The sequence below is a fragment of the Ranitomeya imitator genome, chromosome 1 (genome assembly GCF_032444005.1).
Source record: "Ranitomeya imitator isolate aRanImi1 chromosome 1, aRanImi1.pri, whole genome shotgun sequence".
NCBI classification, from domain to species: Eukaryota; Metazoa; Chordata; class Amphibia; order Anura; family Dendrobatidae; genus Ranitomeya; species Ranitomeya imitator.
In genome coordinates this window covers 953,503,448-953,526,015 of record NC_091282.1, presented here as the reverse complement: position 1 = coordinate 953,526,015, position 22,568 = coordinate 953,503,448, and the positions used below count along the sequence as shown (strand labels likewise).

The 22,568-nt window shown below is 44.3% G+C and overlaps 1 protein-coding gene across 3 annotated transcripts in view; it reads left to right on the top strand.

Moving 5' to 3' along the window:
• Positions 1-481: 481 nt before the first annotated feature.
• Positions 482-22,568, top strand: part of GIMD1 (GIMAP family P-loop NTPase domain containing 1) — a 32,965-nt gene continuing 10,878 nt past the window's right edge. For 2 of the 3 annotated variants that reach the window (XR_011316925.1, XM_069743721.1), the window contains exons 1-2: positions 485-562; positions 3,678-4,071. Coding sequence is in view for 2 of the 3 variants with exons in the window: in XM_069743721.1 (XP_069599822.1) it covers positions 3,685-4,071 (387 nt within the window). In the remaining variant the exon portion in view is untranslated. Of the gene's footprint in view, positions 563-3,677; positions 4,072-22,568 lie in introns of all 3 variants that reach the window. The other variant, XM_069743723.1, reaches the window with a different exon arrangement.

Sequence of the window (22,568 nt, the reverse complement as noted above, 5' to 3'; positions counted from 1 at the left end):
AGGTAAGGACCTCTTACATCCATCTGTAGGTAGTCTTGTGAAGCATTCCGCGTCATGGTGCTATGTGGATAGCCGTATTGTGGACCCATGTAGTGGAGTCCTCATGTCAGTGAATATGGCCTCTTGCTTTCACTGGCATATAGTATGTATGTCCATACTCATCAGCTGCTGATGTCAGGTCCAGCCTTCTAATATAGTACCACTCATGGTGTCCATTTATTACATGGAACCAAGCCATGCAGCAAAAATTGCGTGTCCACTATTATTTGGATCTTCTCTATGTTCATCACATAGCATGTCCTGTTGGGAGCAACAGAAGGGCTGGGAAATTGTGCTTCACCATGAGATCCTCTACGCATATAATGTTATCTACAATAAACTTTGATCTTTCTGTAACTCATTAACTAATCCAAAGATTCTACATTTCCATGAGAGTGGTACCAGGGACAGCATCATCCTGGAGTCAAAGTTCACTCATATTAGTGACTGTGCTATATCGTGTTCTATTGTACAGACAGACAGCAAGGTAAGAAGACACAAGAACTATTTATTATCAGAAGATGTAAGTTAATACTAATATACAGTATATATAGTAAATGACACTAATATAAATATACTTACACATTCATTTTCTGCAGGTATTAAAAATGCCTTGTACATTAATCTGTCATTATTAATAATCTCTATATTAGGATATTGTACCATTGTATTGTACATCACTTTTTCTATGAAAGGGAACAAGGCAGCTACAGTGTAATATACATAGTTTAGTATGTTCAGATGTGTAATTAAAGGGGTTCTCCAGTGATGACATATCAGATCAGTAGGGGTTGGACACTCAGCAGCCTCATCCATCAGTTGACACTGGAGCTGTGGGCGATGGAAATACCTGAGAACAGCCAATGTGCTATGGTTATTTGGCGCTGTCTACTGTGTGCTTCCATTGTCCTTGGCTCTAGTGTGACCCTTTTTTGTAGGTTTTTTAAAAGGCACTGGCCATAGTCAGCACCAACAAAGGCACACTACTCTCCTTGCACCCTGGTGGTTGATAATGACCCATCCATACTGCCTTAGATTCGATGACCTTCTCCCATGATGCTCTTATTTAATGCTCTAACAATATCAATGTATCATAAAATATTTGATAACCATCCTTTTACTGTTCATGAGGTGCCAAAGTATCACTGCCAGAATCAATGTACAGTATATACTAGAAAGCCACTTACATCCCATTGTTCCTGCCTTTACATAGATTTAGGCGAGACGTCTGGAATCCAAGAAACAAAGTGGGCGGCTAGGCCATCAGGGCTATTTTTATCCCCTTCAGTAATGAAAGTCAATGTAACCTGTGCAATTACTCAATCTTTAGGGTCTGAGGATCGCCTCTATGAATACAGTTAGTGTTGTAATAGTGTATAATGTAACTATGTAATAATTATTAGTGATGAGCAAATATACTCGTTACTCGAGATTTCTCGAGCATGCTCAGGGGTCCTCCGAGTATTTTTTTTAGTGCTCGGAGGTTTAGTTTTTCTTGCCGCAGCTGAATGATTTACATCTGTTAGCCAGCATAAGTACATGTGGGGGTTGCCTGCTGCTGGGGTACCAAGGGGGTACGTTGTGGCAGCCTGGACTTTGGGTAATTATGTGTTTCTGTTAGTCTAACATTTATTATGAACGCTCTTTCACTTTATCTTATGTATGACTATGATGTGCAGAGGAATTCCTGAGCAATTGTTCTTATTTTACATTGCACCTTATCACTGAACTATTTGCACCAAGTCCTTTGGTATGCCGTTGGTCCATATGTATATGTACTTTTTCATCTGGCCCAGCTTTAAACATTGTGCTCTCTAATGATTTACTCATGGTAGGTTACTTTTGATGTTATGAATACAAGTACTCTTTTTGGACCTGATGCATATCTCTGCCCAATGTTTGCTTGTCCCTTTTGTATGATGTCATCCCTTTTGTAATCATGTTTTATATGGCTCAATAAAAATTATTTTAATATGATTTTTTTTGGAGGACTTTCTTTGTAGGTTGTCCTGATTTTCATAGTCCTCCGTGTTTGCATTCTAGGGAATATTTTGTGCTTAGAAATTTTTTGGAGTTGCAATATCCCTTTAAAGTTAATGAGTTTTGATCTTAAACTTATCACATCCAGCTAAATCACTGTATTTTCTGTGATAACAATATGATCTAGATTGCTAAATATTGTTTAGCTGGAACAAAGGTGGTTCTGCTACTCGGTGCCCAGAATAAAATCTCTTCCACATATACTTAGGAGATATTCTTGTATAGCGTCACACAGCTATTGCTCCGCATATTTGGCATGTAACCTGATCACTCCTAGGTATTTATTAGATACTAGATGGCAGCCCGATTCTAAAGAATCGGGAGTCTAGAATCCATATATACTTTATTTATTCAAATGTAAGAATAATACAATTAATAAATAATAGTAAGAAAGAACAAAAATAATAGGCAGTATATGGAGAAAACACCAAACAAAAGTTCAAAATTGGTGTGAAAATGTCACTGAACCACTTCACAACTAAATATATATAGTTTTGGTAAATGGTATTATCATTTTTTTGACGAAATTCGGCAGGAGCTTGAAGAGCAACGTCACTGGGCCCGCCTCCACGCAGTAGAAACTTGCTGTGAGGTAAAAATTCAAAAATCACACCAAAATGGCGGGCGGAGTGTGTCACAGTACGGCACGTTTCTGATTGGTCGCTCGCAGCAGGCGGCAACCAATCAGACACTGGACACTGTTGACGTCACTTATCTCCAGACATTAGCTCTGGACATTAGCTCCGGACATTAGCTCCGGACATTATCTCCGCACATTAGCTCCGGACATTAGCTCCAGACAAAGCCACGGAAGTTGGCACAAATTGCAGGAAGTAGTATTCTAGGCAATTAATCTCCGGACATTAGCTCCGGACATTAGCTCCGGACATTAGCTCCGGACAAAGCCACGGAAGTTGGCACAAATTGCAGGAAGTAGTATTCTAGGCAATTATATCTAACTAGATGGCAGCCCGATTCTAAAGAATCAGGAGTCTAGAATCCATATATACTTTATTTATTCAAATGTAAGAATAATACAATTAATAAATAATAGTAAGAAAGAACAAAAATAATAGGCAGTATATGGAGAAAACACCAAACAAAAGTTCAAAATTGGTGTGAAAATGTCACTGAACCACTTCACAACTAAATATATATAGTTTTGGTAAATGGTATTATCATTTTTTTGACGAAATTCGGCAGGAGCTTGAAGAGCAACGTCACTGGGCCCGCCTCCACGCAGTAGAAACTTGCTGTGAGGTAAAAATTCAAAAATCACACCAAAATGGCGGGCGGAGTGTGTCACAGTACGGCACGTTTCTGATTGGTCGCTCGCAGCAGGCGGCAACCAATCAGACACTGGACACTGTTGACGTCACTTATCTCCGGACATTAGCTCCGGACATTAGCTCCGGACATTATCTCCGCACATTAGCTCCGGACATTAGCTCCGGACATTAGCTCCGGACAAAGCCACGGAAGTTGGCACAAATTGCAGGAAGTAGTATTCTAGGCAATTATATATTAGATAACCTGCATCGCATAAATCTTGTGAGAGCTCATATTAACGCTGTCCAATTATTACTATTGTTTGACAGAGAATAAATGGATGACAACAATGAGGTCACCATTAATCTCCTTCTCCTGGGAAAGACGCAATATGGTAAAAGTTCTCTTGGAAACAGCCTGCTGGGAAGTTATGAATTTGAAAGTCGGATTTTCCCACAATCCGTTACTGAAGAGTGCCGACTCCGTAGGATGCGAATCTCCGATTTTGCTCGAAGAATGGGGAGAGAGCTGGCCTTAAGACTGCAGGTGCTGGACACACCTGGCATCCCTCATAGCAGTCTGAACCAGGATGAGGTGAAGACGAGAGTGAGAAAAGCCCTCTCAGAGCACTTTCCAGAGGGGTTACATATGGCTCTACTTGTCTTAAGGGCTGACATACCACATTGTGAAGAAGATAACCAGCACACTGTCAAATTAACCGAGGTAATTCCTGTAATAAGATGAGTAATTTCTAGCACTTGCTAAAGATGAGCCTTTCTCTCTCTGTCTGTTTTGTGTGTCTGTCTTTATCAATTTTCATGATAAAAAGAAGAATAGATAAATGAAGATGTTTAGCTCTTGTACGAGGAAAGGTTTCTCACTCTACTGCCAGGCCCTCCAGAAATTGAGGTTTTCTCTGTAATCCCATATTGGGAGATGTGCCTCGTATGTTTTTCAAAAAATATGGATGAAAATGTTAATTGCTGCCAGATGAAAACAGCCTTATACAAGCTTACCTTCCCTATTACCAGCAAGGCCAGGCCAGGTTACACTATTCACACACAGCCTGTCAAGAGGTATTAGATCCCAACAAGAGAAAAAATGTTGGATTTACGTTAGACCAATTTTGTAACCTTTCCCATTGTAATGGCTTTATTGGCAAACAATTTTCTGAGGAAAACAAGAGAGGAGATGACTTCCATAAATATCGCTTTTTTGGGTCTCAGAGCAAAACTTGTCATAATACATTAAAGAATGATAATTTATTTTCTAAGTATATGAGATATAAAAATATGCATATATAATATATTAGAGTGGCAGATTGAAGGGGTTGTCCGGTCAAAACCGATAAGACTGCAGGTAGTCTGTTTGATTGTAGACTTTTGAATCCCCCCAACACAAAGGATTCAACAGTTTCAGACCCGGGAATGGAGGATATGTATGAGTTATACGTACCCAGGCCTGTTTAGCCAGAACGAGGCTCTCAGAAACTTTTATTGAAAAGTGGCCTCGGCAGAGCTCCATGAAACACTGGAGCTGCGAGCAGATCACTTTTTGCCGGAAACAAACCGGAGAAACCCTAGGAAACTGATGAAAGTGGGTTAGATGAGTATCAGGAAGGTGACAGGGGAATTACATTAAAAGCACCACTCCACTGGTGAAGTAAAAAAACACGCTGGAGTGGTGCTTTAAGTATAGAAACAGCAACGCTATTTTATGACACATTCTCAGCAGGTTGTATATCTTTAGAGGTGGCAGACCAGTAACAGAAATTTCTGCAAGAAGTCCATTCCACACATTTTAATATATTGTAGTATGTGATTTTTTTAAACACTATTCAAATGTATGAGATGGATATCTTCCCTTAATCTGTCACGTATGGCCATGCCGTAACATTCTCAGATTACTTCTCAGACAATTTTTGTTCAAATTGTTCTAAAGATTCATTTAAAAATCTGCATGGAAAGAATCCATAAAAATAATTGGCCATATTGTATCTATGCACAAGTTACACTTGGAAGAAATGTCCCGTACGTTAGTAATACGCAATCAGCTTACCCTTACTGAGAGCAGCTCATCCAATGCAGCCTTTGTTATGCTTCTCACTTTTCCATTAGAGACTTAGGGTTCATGTACACGGACCGACCACAGTAATCGACTGTCGATTGGTAAACATTTACCGATCGGTGGTCGTTTAATAGTCTGTGTAAGCGGGCAAAGCGCGATAGACAATGCACATTGATTTGTAGTGGGTGGTTCACTGTGCATAGGCTGTCATTGTTCTCAGCGGCAAGAGTCCTATTTACACTTGATGAACCACCAAGCTAAATTCATAATTTCACTAAATTAACAAGCGTTCTGCTCGTTAATCAGGTGATCAGCAGCATGCTCACACTGAAAGATTATCGTCATGAAACTAGCATTCTTAAGATATTGTTCAGTGTAATTGCAACTTAATCGGGTTATCCAGGACTTTTTTCTGGCTATTGGGCTAAGGACTTACCGATATGTAGTTGCTAACAACCTGCCAGTTCTGCCCTGTGACGATGTGTTTTGGCTCAAGGCGGTGGCAGACTGCTTCTGCTGGGGATTCTTCTGCTTACTCTTGTGGCACCCCTAGGGGTATTTGCCACAAAAATAGTTACTGACACTGAATACAAATACTAAAATAGCAAAACTGCACTACCACCTCCGGCCAGAAGGGGGAGCTCCAGAGACTCCCCTTGATCCATTCTGGTCTGAGTAAAGAACTGGCAGTTGGGCTAAGGAGTTGAAAGTGAGAGGTCATACAGCTGAATTTCTAACAGCCCTATGACGGTTTCCAGGCCCAAATCACCGGCCTGAGGAGAAGAGGGACAGAGAAAAAGGACATTGTGAGAACCGGGTAGCATTAATCACTACCCAGAACAGGCGCAAAGACGGATACCGGATTCGCGGCTGTATTCATTATATATAATACAGCAACCGGAAAAACGTGAGGTGATATCAGCTTCACTAGGGCCGGACGCAGCAACAGACACAGAGTTCAGCGGTACTCCCGGAGGGGGTAAGCCGATAAAAGGACTCGGGTTGCCCGTCGAACCAGGGTCCGGAGGGGACAGATTGGGCCGGCAGCCAGTTCACATACAGCAGCAGGGCCACACAGAAACTGCGTACAATAAGAGGCGAAGACCCCGGCAGGGTCAAAGTAACTCAGAGTTCCCATACAGACTCCGGTGACAGGACTGGTTGTAAATCCTTTTTTGTTAAAGTAAACTGGTTAAACGTTTCAGTGCCTCAGTCTTTCATTTGGACAATAGCCATCTATCCAGGATTGGGATCATCACCGCTGGGAGAACCTGCTGCTGATCAAGTAAGTGCCTGTTCCCTCACGATACCCTTTACACTGTGCATTGCCTGAGGCCACAGCACCGGGTCAAGCCACCCGTGACATCCCCCTCAAGAGACAGACCCCATTGGTCCGGTGCTGGGTACCCCGGTCTCCTGGGCGTCACAATTGGCGTCACGAACAGGATCGAGCCAGCCCGTATACCGGCTATTGTGTGCCGTGATTGGAGCCCAAAACTGTGAAAACTTGGATGAAAAATCTTGAAAATTGACTTTATTAAAGAAAATTCCGTTCCCCATTGAAAACTATTGAAAGTGACTTTTCCCCATTGGTTATAATGGAGTAAAGATGGCCGCCATCCCCTGAGGTAATCACTTTGTAACCGTTAGGCACGAGACTGTTAATAGGGCTACGCCATTACTTGAGCCCCAGTCTGACTGAAAAACTTCAGAATCTGCCATTACGGAGCGCGCGGCGGGCGGGAGAAGCAGGGGCCGTGTCATTGTGGGCGGCATTAAGCTGAGCGCTCTGACGTCAGAGCAAGGGGAAAACCAATCCTGCTGCACAGCGGAACAAATCTACACTATCCCGACGGAAGCGGAGGACCGGAAGGGTCCGGATTAACTAAGGGGGCACAGTATGTCGCAGCACGGAGACGTCGCAGCACCCGGCGACGCTAATGCAGCTGAAAGACAGAGTGTCGATAGAGAGTCCAGCAGCGCAGCGGTGCAAGGAGTGGCGCCCATCATGCCGGTGCTGATGCCATATACCCCGGGTGGCCCGTGGCTTCCAATGTATGAAGGTGAGCCTAATACCCTTGACAATTTCAGAGAAAAGATGCTGGCCCATTTTGACATGTTCCCCGTGGGTGAAGTTCAGCGTGTTAGTCTCCTGATGATGCAGTTAAGTGGCCATGCTAAGCGAGAAGTCACGGCATGGGCAGCTGATCTAAAAGGCACTGTTGAACGCATATTTGCTGGATTAAAAGCTACATTTGAAACCACGGCCAGCAGCAAAGCTAAAATACGATTCTTTAATTGCAAACAAAAAGCTAATGAGGGCGTGAGAGACTTTGCCTTAAACCTGCAGGAAGCCCTTAAATCACTTACACTGGCTGAACCCATTTTTAACACCGGAGCGAATAAACTGCTAAGAGATCAATTTATTGAGGGACTCTACACCCCTTCTCACCGGGGGCATGTGAGCATGCTTGTTTTTAAGAACCCTGAATTGACATTTGCCCAATTAAAGGAGAGCGTTATATGTCTCCAGCTGGCAGAGGCACCTCGGGATCAGGAGCCTGCGCAACTCATGGCAGAGGCTCCTCAACAACATGGAGTACCAGTGACATCAGCTATGTCCGGGGCCATTGCTAAGCCCCTGGGGCCCAGTACTAATGAGGCTCTTCAACAAAAGCTTGACTCTTTAACTGATGTTGTTGCTTCAATGGCTAAAACCATGCAGGAGATGAGAGGACCCAAGATGGAGTTGGCAAACTGTAGAGAGGATGTTCCATGGATGAGACCCCGGAGATACCCGACATGGAGAGGACGACCCCGCGACCGCTACCAACCGGATGGACAGCCCATTTGCCGCCGTTGCCAGGAGCCAGGCCACTTTGCACGAGATTGTGATTTAAACGGGAATCCCCTGGGAATGCGGGCCGCTTCGCAGGAATGAACTTTCAAGGCCCAACACCCTGGCACGACAGGTACATCGGAGGACGACCCATTATCCCTATCGTGCTGGACGGAATTCCCCTCAACGCTTTGCTGGACACAGGTTCCCAGATTTCATCTATACCGTATATCCTTTATAAGAGGTACTGGGCTGATGCAGATATTGATAAAGGGCCCTCTGATGTTGAACTAGATATATGGGCCAGTAATGGTAAGTTGGTACCGAAACTAGGATTCAGGGAGATGAACATAAAGATTGGTAAAGTAGAATTGAAGAAACAGGGTATAATTGTTGTTGATGTTGACCGGTGGAACTGTGAACCCACTGTATTGATAGGAATGAATGTGTTAGAGAACTGCTTTTCCGAAGTTATTTCTGTCTTACAGCAAATTGCTGAAACTGCCCAATCCTGCCAGCAGAGAGTTCTCCGAAGGGAAATAAAAGTATTGATGTTAAGGAAACAGGTAGAAGTTGCAGGTGGAGAAATCGGCAGTGTGAGGGTAAGTGATCCGACATCTATTGTAATCCCACCAAAAACAGAAATGCTGGTATGGTGTAGAGCAGCCATTGGTACTAAGGGACGAGATTATCAAGCTTTAATAGAACCAGTGAACACCGACAGCAGGCCCACTATACTCACAGCACGAGGGGTAGTCGAGGTACACCGGGGACGAGTGCCGGTACGACTTTTGAACTGTGGAGAGGAAGAGGTCACTTTGCCAAGGTATGCTACAGTGGCAAAGCTATATACTGTTGACAACAATGCCATCACAACCATTGAGCCCTTAGAACCAACCTGTCAGGTGGAAGGCAACGGCTCAGACGGAGAATTGGAGGATTGGTGCCAACAGCTACACGTGGGCATAAATTCAACACCTACCCATCAAAAACAAGGGGTGTATAGGCTAGTGACGGAATATGAACAAGTCTTCAGTAAACACCCATTGGACTTCGGACGGATAGAAGGGGTAGAACACACAATCCCCACCGGTGACCATCCCCCAATAAAAGAAAGATATAGACCCATACCGCCCGCTCACTATCAGTGTGCAAAAGATATGCTGAGGGAGATGAAACAGGCCGGGGTAATAAGAGACAGCTGTAGCCCCTGGGCGGCCCCTCTAGTGATTGTCAAAAAAAAGGACGGAACCATGAGAATGTGCGTAGACTACCGGAAGATTAATAACATCACCCATAAAGACGCCTACCCCTTGCCTAGGATAGAAGAGTCCTTAACTGCTTTGAAATCTGCTAATTATTTTTCCACCTTAGACTTAACAAGCGGGTATTGGCAAGTCCCTGTGGCTGAGAGAGATAAGGAAAAGACGGCATTCACCACACCAATGGGTCTATGTGAATTTAATCGCATGCCGTTCGGACTCTGCAACGCATCCGGTACCTTCCAGCGGCTGATGGAATGGTGCCTCGGACACAAGAACTTCGAGACCGTCCTCCTGTACCTAGATGATGTGATCGTCTACTCAAAGACTTACGAACAACACTTAATAGACCTGGCAGAAGTGTTCGAAGCCTTATCCAGGTATGGCATGAAAGTCAAGCCATCCAAATGTCTCCTTCTCAAGCCAAAGGTACAGTACCTGGGACACATCGTGAGTTCGGAGGGAGTAGCACCATGTCCCGAGAAAATAAGCGCCATAAGGGATTGGCCAAGACCTACCAGCGCAAAAGAAGTGAAACAATTCCTGGGATTGGTGGGTTACTATCGCAGATTTATAAAAGGATTTACCAAGTTGGCAGCACCCTTGCAAGACACCTTGGTAGGGCAGACGAAGAAACCTTCAAACCGAAACCCTCCTTTTCAGTGGAACGACGAAAGGGAAGACTCCTTTGAACAACTAAAGAAGGCACTAACCGGAGAAGAGGTTCTGGCATACCCAGATTACCATCAACCTTTCATCCTCTACACCGATGCCAGCAATGTGGGACTAGGAGCGGTGCTGTCACAAAAGCAAGAAGGTCGGTAGAAAGTCATCGCCATTGCAAGTAGAAAGCTCCGGCCTACTGAAAGAAATTCAGAAAATTACAGCTCCTTCAAATTGGAACTACTGGCAGTAGTTTGGGCTGTGACTGAACGTTTCAAACACTATCTGGCCGCTGCAGAATTTATTGTCTATACTGACAACAATCCGTTGACCCACCTGGACACAGCCAAATTAGGTGCGTTAGAACAGCGATGGATAGCCCGGTTATCTAATTACAACTTCATAATCAAGTATCGAGCAGGTCGCAAGAATGGAAATGCCGATGCCCTATCCCAGATGCCACACTTGAGAGATGTAGAAGAGGAAACGGGGGAGCTTGAAGAAATTGAACTACCAGCCTTCCATCGTCCCAAGGCAAAATATCATCAGTCAAGTACCTATCAGAAACAACAAGAGGTGAATTTTCATCCGTTAGCACACCATAGATGGGCTGACACCCAAGACAGCAATCCGGCTGTGAAGTTGGTGAAGGAACTGTTGACTGAGCAAAGTGCATATCCCGATGAGGATGCCCCAGAAGAGACGCATCAACTCTGGAAAGAGAGAGGCAAAATGTTCCTGTATCAAGGGAAGCTCTGTAGAAGATACACCAATCCGAAAACACATGAATTGGTTTGGCAGATTATTGTGCCTAAACAAGATGTGAAGATGGTCCTCGAAGCTTACCATAATGGTGCTGGTCACTTCGGTTGGAAAAAGTTAGAAGTACTTCTAAGAGAAAGATTTTATTGGGTCGGGATGAGAAAATCAATCGAACAGTGGTGCAGAAACTGTGGCCCGTGCAACCACAGAAGAAACGATCAAGAGAACCAAAGAGCACCACTGCAGCCCATAATCACCAAACAACCACTTGAACTTGTAGCCATAGACCACGTGAAGTTGACACCAAGCCGGTCCGGCTATGTCTATGCCTTGACCATCGTGGACCATTATTCACGCTTCTTGGTAGTAGTACCCGTAAAAGATCTGACAGCAAAAACAGCAGCCAAAGCGTTCCAAACGTACTTTTGTAGACCCCATGGATATCCGGAACAGGTTCTCACCGATCAAGGTACAGCCTTTGAATCAGAGATCTTCAGAGAATTCTGTAATATGTATGGTTGCAAAAAGATCCGGACGACGGCCTATCATCCACAAACAAACGGCTTATGCGAGAAGATGAACCATATTGTAATAGACCTACTAAAGACTTTACCTGAGACAGAAAGGAATCAATGGCCAGAGAAATTGCCTGACTTGGTGGATCTGTATAATCATGTCCCGGTGAGCTCCACCAACTGCACCCCAGCTTACCTTACGCGTGCAAGACCCGGCCAATTACCAATCGATCTAGAAATGGGAATTCTGAAACCAGATGCAGAAGTTCAAGACTCCAATTGGGATATCATACGGCAAAAGCAGTATCGCCAAGTGCAAGAGAGTGTGGAAAAAAGCCTTCAGCAAACTAGAGAAAGACAAGAGCGAACTTTCAACCAGAATGCTCTAGCGACCCCATTAAGACCGGGTGACCAAGTGCTCAAGAGAAATCGTCGAACCAATAAACTAGACAATCAGTGGGAAGCCGTACTGTTATGGCTGGCAATCAGGCAACACAGCGTGCAGTAATCAGCGCACATACAGAGATCTAGCAATAACCAAAAACAATAGGACGAGCTCTGAGACGTGGAATCTCTGTAGACTGCAGTACCTGATCTATCCTCACACAACTATAAGCAGCAGTGGATTGCGCCTATCACTACCTATGCAACTCGACACTGCCTGAGGAGCTGACTAGCCTGAAGATAGAAATACAAGCCTGACTTACCTCAGAGAAATCCCCCAAAGGAATAGGCAGCCCCCCACATATAATGACTGTTAGCAAGATGAAAAGACAAACGTAGGAATGAAATAGATTCAGCAAAGTGAGGCCCGATATTCTAGACAGAGCGAGGATATCAAAGAGAACTATGCAGTCTACAAAAAACCCTAAAACGAAAACCACGCAAAGGGGCAAAAAGACCCACCGTGCCGAACTAACAGCACGGCGGTGCACTCCTTTGCCTCTCAGAGCTTCCAGCAAAAGTTAATAGCAAGCTGGACAGAAAAAACAGAAAACAAACTAGAAGCACTTATCTAGCAGAGCAGCAGGCCCAAGGAAAGATGCAGTAGCTCAGATCCAACACTGGAACATTGACAAGGAGCAAGGAAGACAGACTCAGGTGGAGCTAAATAGCAAGGCAGCCAACGAGCTCACCAAAACACCTGAGGGAGGAAGCCCAGAGACTGCAATACCACTTGTGACCACAGAAGTGAATTCAGCCACAGAATTCACAACAGTACCCCCCCCTTGAGGAGGGGTCACCGAACCCTCACCAGAACCCCCAGGCCGACCAGGATGAGCCACATGAAAGGCACGAACAAGATCTGGGGCATGGACATCAGAGGCAAAAACCCAGGAATTATCTTCCTGAGCATAACCCTTCCATTTGACCAGATACTGGAGTTTCCGTCTAGAGACACGAGAATCCAAAATCTTCTCCACAATATACTCCAATTCCCCCTCCACCAAAACAGGGGCAGGAGGCTCCACAGATGGAACCATAGGTGCCACGTATCTCCTCAACAACGACCTATGGAATACATTATGTATGGAAAAGGAGTCTGGGAGGATCAGACGAAAAGACACCGGATTGAGAATCTCAGAAATCCTATACGGACCAATAAAACGAGGTTTAAATTTAGGAGAGGAAACCTTCATAGGAATATGACGAGAAGATAACCAAACCAGATCCCCAACACGAAGTCGGGGTCCCACACGGCGTCTGCGATTAGCGAAAAGCTGAGCCTTCTCCTGGGACAAGGTCAAATTGTCCACTACCTGAGTCCAGATCTGCTGCAACCTGTCCACCACAGAATCCACACCAGGACAGTCCGAAGACTCAACCTGTCCTGAAGAGAAACGAGGATGGAACCCAGAATTGCAGAAAAATGGAGAGACCAAGGTAGCCGAGCTGGCCCGATTATTAAGGGCGAACTCAGCCAACGGCAAAAATGACACCCAATCATCCTGGTCAGCGGAAACAAAACATCTCAGATATGTTTCCAAGGTCTGATTGGTTCGTTCGGTCTGGCCATTAGTCTGAGGATGGAAGGCCGAGGAGAAAGATAGGTCAATGCCCATCCTACCACAAAAGGCTCCCCAGAACCTCGAGACAAACTGGGAACCTCTGTCAGAAACAATATTCTCAGGAATGCCATGTAAACGAACCACATGCTGGAAGAACAAAGGCACCAAATCAGAGGAGGAAGGCAATTTAACCAAGGGCACCAGATGGACCATTTTAGAAAAGCGATCACAGACCACCCAAATGACCGACATTTTTTGAGAAACGGGAAGGTCAGAAATGAAATCCATCGAAATATGTGTCCAAGGCCTCTTCGGGACCGGCAAGGGCAAAAGCAACCCACTGGCACGTGAAGAGCAGGGCTTAGCCCTAGCACAAATTCCACAGGACTGCACAAAAGCACGCACATCCCGCGACAGAGATGGCCACCAGAAGGATCTAGCAACCAACTCCCTGGTACCAAAGATTCCTGGATGACCGGCCAGCACCGAACAATGAAGTTCAGAGATAACTTTACTAGTCCACCTATCAGGGACGAACAGTTTCTCGGCCGGACAACGATCAGGTTTATTAGCCTGAAATTTCTGCAACACTCTCCGCAAATCAGGGGAGATGGCAGACACAATGACTCCTTCCTTGAGGATACTCGCCGGCTCAGATAACCCCGGAGAGTCGGGCACAAAACTCCTAGACAGAGCATCCGCCTTCACATTTTTAGAGCCCGGAAGGTATGAAATCACAAAATCAAAACGAGCAAAAAATAACGACCAACGGGCCTGTCTAGGATTCAAGCGCTTGGCAGACTCAAGATAAGTAAGGTTCTTATGATCAGTCAAAACCACCACGCGATGCTTAGCACCCTCAAGCCAATGACGCCACTCCTCGAATGCCCACTTCATGGCCAGCAACTCTCGGTTGCCCACATCATAATTACGCTCAGCAGCAGAAAATTTCCTGGAAAAGAAAGCACATGGTTTGAACACTGAGCAACCAGAACCTCTCTGTGACAAAACCGCCCCTGCACCAATCTCAGAAGCATCAACCTCGACCTGGAACGGAAGAGAAACATCAGGTTGACACAACACAGGGGCACAGCAAAAACGACGCTTCAACTCCTGAAAAGCTTCCACGGCAGCAGAAGACCAATTAACCAAATCAGCACCCTTCATGGTCAAATCGGTCAATGGTCTGGCAATGCTAGAAAAATTACAGATGAAGCGACGATAAAAATTAGCAAAGCCCAGGAATTTCTGCAGACTTTTTAGAGATGTCGGCTGAGTCCAATCCTGGATGGCCTGAACCTTAACCGGATCCATCTCGATAGTAGAAGGGGAAAAGATGAACCCCAAAAATGAAACTTTCTGCACACCGAAGAGACACTTTGATCCCTTCACGAACAAGGAATTAGCACGCAGTACCTGGAAAACCATTCTGACTTGCTTCACATGAGACTCCCAATCATCTGAGAAGATCAAAATGTCATCCAAGTAAACAATCAAGAATTTATCCAGATACTCACGGAAAATGTCATGCATAAAAGACTGAAAAACAGATGGAGCATTGGCAAGTCCGAACGGCATCACCAGATACTCAAAATGACCCTCGGGCGTATTAAATGCCGTTTTCCATTCATCTCCCTGCCTGATTCTCACCAGATTATACGCACCACGAAGATCAATCTTAGTAAACCAACTAGCCCCCTTAATCCGAGCAAACAAGTCAGAAATCAATGGCAAGGGATACTGAAACTTAACAGTGATCTTATTAAGAAGGCGGTAATCAATACACGGTCTTAGCGAACCATCCTTCTTGGCTACAAAAAAGAACCCTGCTCCCAATGGTGACGACGATGGGCGAATATGTCCCTTCTCCAGGGACTCCTTCACATAACTGCGCATAGCGGTGTGTTCAGGTACGGACAAATTAAATAAACGACCCTTAGGGAATTTACTACCAGGAATCAAATCGATAGCACAATCACAATTCCTATGCGGAGGTAGGGCATCAGACTTGGACTCTTCAAATACATCCTGAAAGTCCGACAAGAACTCTGGGATGTCAGAAGGAATGGATGACGAAATAGACAAAAATGGAACATCACCATGTACTCCCTGACAACCCCAGCTGGTTACCGACATAGAGTTCCAATCCAATACTGGATTATGGGTTTGTAGCCATGGCAACCCCAACACGACCACATCATGCAAATTATGCAGTACCAGAAAGCGAATAACTTCCTGATGTGCAGGAGCAATGCACATGGTCAGCTGGGCCCAGTACTGAGGCTTATTCTTGGCCAAAGGTGTAGCATCAATTCCTCTCAACGGAATAGGACACCGCAAAGGCTCCAAGAAAAATCCACAACGTTTAGCATAATCCAAATCCATCAGATTCAGGGCAGCGCCTGAATCCACAAACGCCATGACAGAATACGATGACAAAGAGCACATTAAGGTAATGGACAAAAGGAATTTGGACTGTACAGTACCAATAACGGCAGAGCTATCGAACCGCCTAGTGCGTTTAGGACAATTAGAAATAGCATGAGTAGAATCACCACAATAGAAACACAGTCTGTTCAGACGTCTGTGTTCTTGCCGTTCTACTTTAGTCATAGTCCTGTCGCACTGCATAGGCTCAGGTTTACTCTCAGACAATACCGCCAGATGGTGCACAGATTTACGCTCGCGCAAGCGACGACCGATCTGAATGGCCAAGGACATAGACTCATTCAAACCAGCAGGCATAGGAAATCCCACCATTACATCCTTAAGAGCTTCAGAGAGACCCTTTCTGAACAAAGCCGCTAGTGCAGATTCATTCCACAGAGTGAGTACTGACCACTTCCTAAATTTCTGACAATATACTTCTACATCATCCTGACCCTGGCATAAAGCCAGCAGATTTTTCTCAGCCTGATCCACTGAATTAGGCTCATCGTAAAGCAATCCCAGCGCCTGGAAAAATGCATCAACATTACTCAATGCAGAATCTCCTGGTGCAAGAGAAAACGCCCAGTCCTGTGGGTCGCCGCGCAAAAAAGAAATAATAATCAAAACCTGTTGAATAGGATTACCAGAAGAATGAGGTTTCAAGGCCAAAAATAGCTTACAATTATTTCTGAAGCTCAGGAACTTAGTTCTGTCACCAAAAAACAAATCAGGAATCGGAATTCTTGGTTCTAGCATCGATTTCTGATCAATAGTATCTTGAATCTTTTGTACATTTACAACGAGATTATCCATTGAGGAGCACAGAGCCTGAATATCCATGTCCACAGCTGTGTCCTGAAGCACTCTAATGTCTAGGGGAAAAAAATGACTGAAGACAGAGCTAAGAAAAAAAAATGCTGTCAGGATTTCTTTTTTCCCTCTATTGGGAATCATTGGTTAGGCTCCTTGTACTGTTATGGCTGGCAATCAGGCAACACAGCGTGCAGTAATCAGCGCACATACAGAGATCTAGCAATAACCAAAAACAATAGGACGAGCTCTGAGACGTGGAATCTCTGTAGACTGCAGTACCTGATCTATCCTCACACAACTATAAGCAGCAGTGGATTGCGCCTATCACTACCTATGCAACTCGACACTGCCTGAGGAGCTGACTAGCCTGAAGATAGAAATACAAGCCTGACTTACCTCAGAGAAATCCCCCAAAGGAATAGGCAGCCCCCCACATATAATGACTGTTAGCAAGATGAAAAGACAAACGTAGGAATGAAATAGATTCAGCAAAGTGAGGCCCGATATTCTAGACAGAGCGAGGATATCAAAGAGAACTATGCAGTCTACAAAAAACCCTAAAACGAAAACCACGCAAAGGGGCAAAAAGACCCACCGTGCCGAACTAACAGCACGGCGGTGCACTCCTTTGCCTCTCAGAGCTTCCAGCAAAAGTTAATAGCAAGCTGGACAGAAAAAACAGAAAACAAACTAGAAGCACTTATCTAGCAGAGCAGCAGGCCCAAGGAAAGATGCAGTAGCTCAGATCCAACACTGGAACATTGACAAGGAGCAAGGAAGACAGACTCAGGTGGAGCTAAATAGCAAGGCAGCCAACGAGCTCACCAAAACACCTGAGGGAGGAAGCCCAGAGACTGCAATACCACTTGTGACCACAGAAGTGAATTCAGCCACAGAATTCACAACACCGTACCCTACACAGTTTTACCAAGAAGAATGGATAATCCTAAAATGTGTCTCATTAGCAAAAACGGAGGCTTAACATCTGTACTAGTGTCAAGAGACAATCTTAAATTATGTCCGGAAGCATTGAAAGAGCCAGACGTTGTCCAGCCAGAACCAGAAGTTATTCAACCCATACTGGTTCAACCAGTAAAGGAAAAAGAAGAGGAAATGTATCACACCTGTATAGGAGACTTTCCCAAAACCCTACTAACATACCATGGTGCAGTAGTGGTTCCCATGGTGGCCTTTTACCCAACACCGAACCCAATACCAGAAGTCCCAAGACAGGAAGAGGCTGACCCCGTACTACAGGAGGTTCCAGGCCAGGAAGAACAGATTCCTGATCAGAGTAATCCCATTCACGGTGGACTTGCCAACTCCATAGTCGTGGAATTATCTTTAGCAGAGCGGGCAGATACTACATCCACAGTAGACAGTAGTACACCACAAGAAGAGACACCGCTATTACGTAGATCACAGCGTAGTACCCAGGGTCAATTACCGGCCAGGTATGCGGATTACCAACTATAAAACTATAGTCATTGTTATCATTCTGCAACGTTTAAGCCCAGTACCTACAGAGACTTGTCTGTATGAACTTCTTGCATATTCTTGAACTTTTTATCAGCCCGGAGGCACTAAATCAAAACTCTGGAAAGTCTGCTTTTTTAACTTTTCTTTTTGCTCTTTTTGAACTTTCTTTAGACTTTATATTGATAACTCCGTTGGAAAAACGGAACTAAATTCCTGGACACAAAGTGCAGTGCCTTTCCTAGTACCTTCAAGGATAGAACTGTATTAATGGACGCTATTTGAAGTGACTTTTTACAGAACTCTATTTTTGTTTCTTTGAGTGGTTTTAATTGTTATTTCAAAATGTTATCGTCCCACAGTCCCGGAGTACTGTTCTTAACTAAGGGGGAATGTGGCACCCCTAGGGGTATTTGCCACAAAAATAGTTACTGACACTGAATACAAATACTAAAATAGCAAGACTGCACTACCACCTCCGGCCAGAAGGGGGAGCTCCAGAGATTCCCCTTGATCCATTCTGGTCTGAGTAAAGAACTGGCAGTTGGGCTAAGGAGTTGAAAGTGAGAGGTCATACAGCTGAATTTCTAACAGCCCTATGACGGTTTCCAGGCCCAAATCACCGGCCTGAGGAGAAGAGGGACAGAGAAAAAGGACATTGTGAGAACCGGGTAGCATTAATCACTACCCAGAACAGGCGCAAAGACGGATACCGGATCCGCGGCTGTATTCATTATATATAATACAGCAACCGGAAAAACATGAGGTGATATCAGCTTCACTAGGGCCGGACGCAGCAACAGACACAGAGTTCAGCGGTACTTCCGGAGGGGGTAAGCCGATAAAAGGACTCGGGTTGCCCGTCGAACCAGGGTCCGGAGGGGACAGATTGGGCCGGCAGCCAGTTCACATACAGCAGCAGGGCCGCACAGAAACTGCGTACAATAAGAGGCGAAGACCCCGGCAGGGTCAAAGTAACTCAGAGTTCCCATACAGACTCCGGTGACAGGACTGGTTGTAAATCCTTTTTTGTTAAAGTAAACTGGTTAAACGTTTCAGTGCCTCAGTCTTTCATTTGGACAATAGCCATCTATCCAGGATTGGGATCATCACCGCTGGGAGAACCTGCTGCTGATCAAGTAAGTGCCTCTTCCCTCACGATACCCTTTACACTGTGCATTGCCTGAGGCCACAGCACCGGGTCAAGCCACCCGTGACATCCCCCTCAAGAGACAGACCCCATTGGTCCGGTGCTGGGTACCCCGGTCTCCTGGGCGTCACACTCTCATGTTACGTCAAGAAAGAAACACTTTCTCTCCCGCTCTGTCGAAGGTGCATCACTACCAACATCGTCTTGATAGACAGCAGCTTCCTAAGTGTGGTGAGCCAAATGTCAAACAGTATGTTGTAGGCTGTGATGTTCCGCCAGCAAAGCAGATGTGTGGTCAAATGTAGCAGGTGAATTGCCAACTTCGTCAGAACAAATCATCGCAGGGCAGGTAGGTAATTAGCAATTACCTACCAGTAAGTTTTTAGCCCAATAGCCAGAAATAAAAAGTCCCAGATAACCCCTTTAACTTTAGTCTGCAAACATAAAGTGATGTTGCCCAACAATGGCATCCTGGAGGACTCAGCTCGTTAGTATTCATATATCTATGCACAACCCCAACATCTGGGATCCCCGATAACCCTGAAAATGAGGACCCCAACTTTCTTTTGCCTTTTTCTTGCATACTAGTTATCCTAAACTGTTACGGAGAAGAAAAAAAACACAGCAGTATAATGTAAATTACAATTCTCCTTTTTGTTCTAATTTCCATAAGCACAAGCTAGAAAAGCATTAGTCCTATTAAAGCATAAGCCCAAAGTATGATATTCAAAGATATTTAACTTTTTTTGCTTTCAATTTCTCTTTAAAAGTAATGAAATAATACATAGGATTGTAAAAAAAATAAAAAAAAAAGATCAGTTACATTTATGAAAAAAACAACATATTTCTAAGCACGCATTCTTTAAAATATGTTGATGCTCCAAAACCTGTAACGTTCAGTACCGTAACGGCGGGCAGTGTATTAGGTTTCATCATTTCCACAATTAGTTCAAAAATGAAAACATTCTTGAAGATCATGAAACGTGAGTCGTGTTTCGTCTTTCTGGATACAATCATTTAATCACATGGTAGAAGCAGTAAGCGAAAGGCCACACAAACTTGTGGTCATTTCCTTTTATGTCAACCTTGTGAATTACTTGATATGAGCACTTGCAAGTTTCAGAATATGGATTCTTAAATAAAATATGATTTTTACATATGGTTATGGAGCATTTTGAAGAAAAGCATGTTAGACCTGTCAAGTGCCTGCTCTGGAAAAAAAACAAATTCATTATTAAACGCAGCTTATTCCGAATGTGCTCAGAGGCAATGGTAGCCAATAATGACATATGCATATTGTCACTGAGCACTATAGACATAACAATGGAGACTTAGGTGCCATTCCAACTATACAACGCTGGCTTGTGGGCAGACTGATACATTTCACAGCGGATACATGTACCCGTGCCATACCCTCAGGAAAACATCCTAATACTGTATATCTCAGATCTTTTATGGTAGTAGGTGAGCACCTCATATACTACCAGTCAGGTGTGGACATAACATTGGTGCAACCTGTACCGCCGTACAGGGACCAAAAGGTAAGGGGCACACTTCTTCCTCCAAAGCAGGTACAATTTTACATAATGATGGGTTATTGAATTGCAAAGGGCCCATGTAGTCTTATTGCAGAATGGCCGCTTCTGCCTGTGTCCACCAGTGCTACCAGTACTGCACTTTGTAGATCCAAATTATGGCAAGAAAGGGACAGTGATAACCTTTATATGGCACCAACATATTCCACAGAGTTTTACAATCAGGGGCAATACTAAAGAAGGAAAATAAAAAATAAACGTGAATGCAGTGGAGCTTCAATACTAGACATAGTGCTGATTCTTGGGGGAAAAAACATTTTCCAATTTGAAGCTCTCTTGACTATTCTTGCAGTGCGTCATCTTGTTCTCACCTTTCTCGAGGTTTATAAGAGTTTGGACTTAGGTCCTCTCCTCCTTTCTCTTCTCCTGACATCACTCTTTGATTACTAGGAAATACCAGTGATTGTCTGTCCTTTGTCTATAACACTATGTCTTGTCTCTTTTTCTGACGCTGAATCTATCCAAAATAAATTCTTTTGTTTTCGCATTTTACTTTTCTACCTAAACCTGGTATTTCAATTTATGTGCGTGATACAACCACGACACCTGGGTAACACGACCACAGTCTTGATACATTTGACTCAAACCTTTCCTTCACACCCTATAATCAAATCAGTCGTATTCTCATGTCATCTGCACCTAAAAAATATCTCCTGCATCCACCCTTTTTCTTACCAGTTAAACTGCAAAAACGCTTACTGTCGCTCTAATTCATTCTTGTCTGGACTATATGCAGCAGCAGCAGGCCACCCCTTGTGAATCTCCCCCAAATTTTTGAATGGCCTTTTCTTAACAATCCTTTTAAGGTTGCGGTTATCCCTATTTGTTTGTGCACCTTTTTCTACCACAATTTTCCTTCCGCTCAACTTTCCATTAAGATGCTTGGATACAGCACTCTGTGAACAGCCAGCTTCTTTAGCAATGACCTTTTGTGGCTTTTCCTCCTTCTGGAGTGTGTCAATGACTGCCTTCTGGACATCTGTCAAGTCAGCAGTATTACCCATGATTGTGGAGCCTACTGAAACAGACTTTTGTAAATGCTTTGGAAACCTTTGCAGGTTTTTTTGTTAATTAACAGAAATAAACGCTTGAAATAGATCACTGTTTGTAATGACTATATATACCAGTCTCCCTCTTACTAAACTATGCAGTCCAATCTATCCTTAAAGCAGCAGCCAGGGTCATATTTCTGTCCAGCTACTGCACTCGACACAACTGCTTGTCCATTCACTTTAGTTTACGATATAAACTTATGACTCTCCCCCACAAAACTCTCCACAGTTCTGCACCGCCCCACATATCCTCCCTCATCTCTGTCCACCACCCTACATGACACTCCATTCTGCTAATGAATAGTGATGAGTGAACGTGCTGGTATAACGTGTTATCCGAATATCTTGGGTGTGCTCGGATAATATGTTTGGGTCCCTGCAGTTGCATGTTTTGCGGCTGTTAGACAGCTGCAAGACACGAGGGGATTCCCAAACAGGAAATTTGCCATGTCTTGGCTGTGATACAACCACAATGTGGCCAAAATGTGCCTGATGCGGTCTATCTGGCCTTATCTTTAGGGCTCTTTCAGGTGAAAGTATAATCGGTAAATGACGGCCACACATCGCACATGGCCCATTATAGTCAG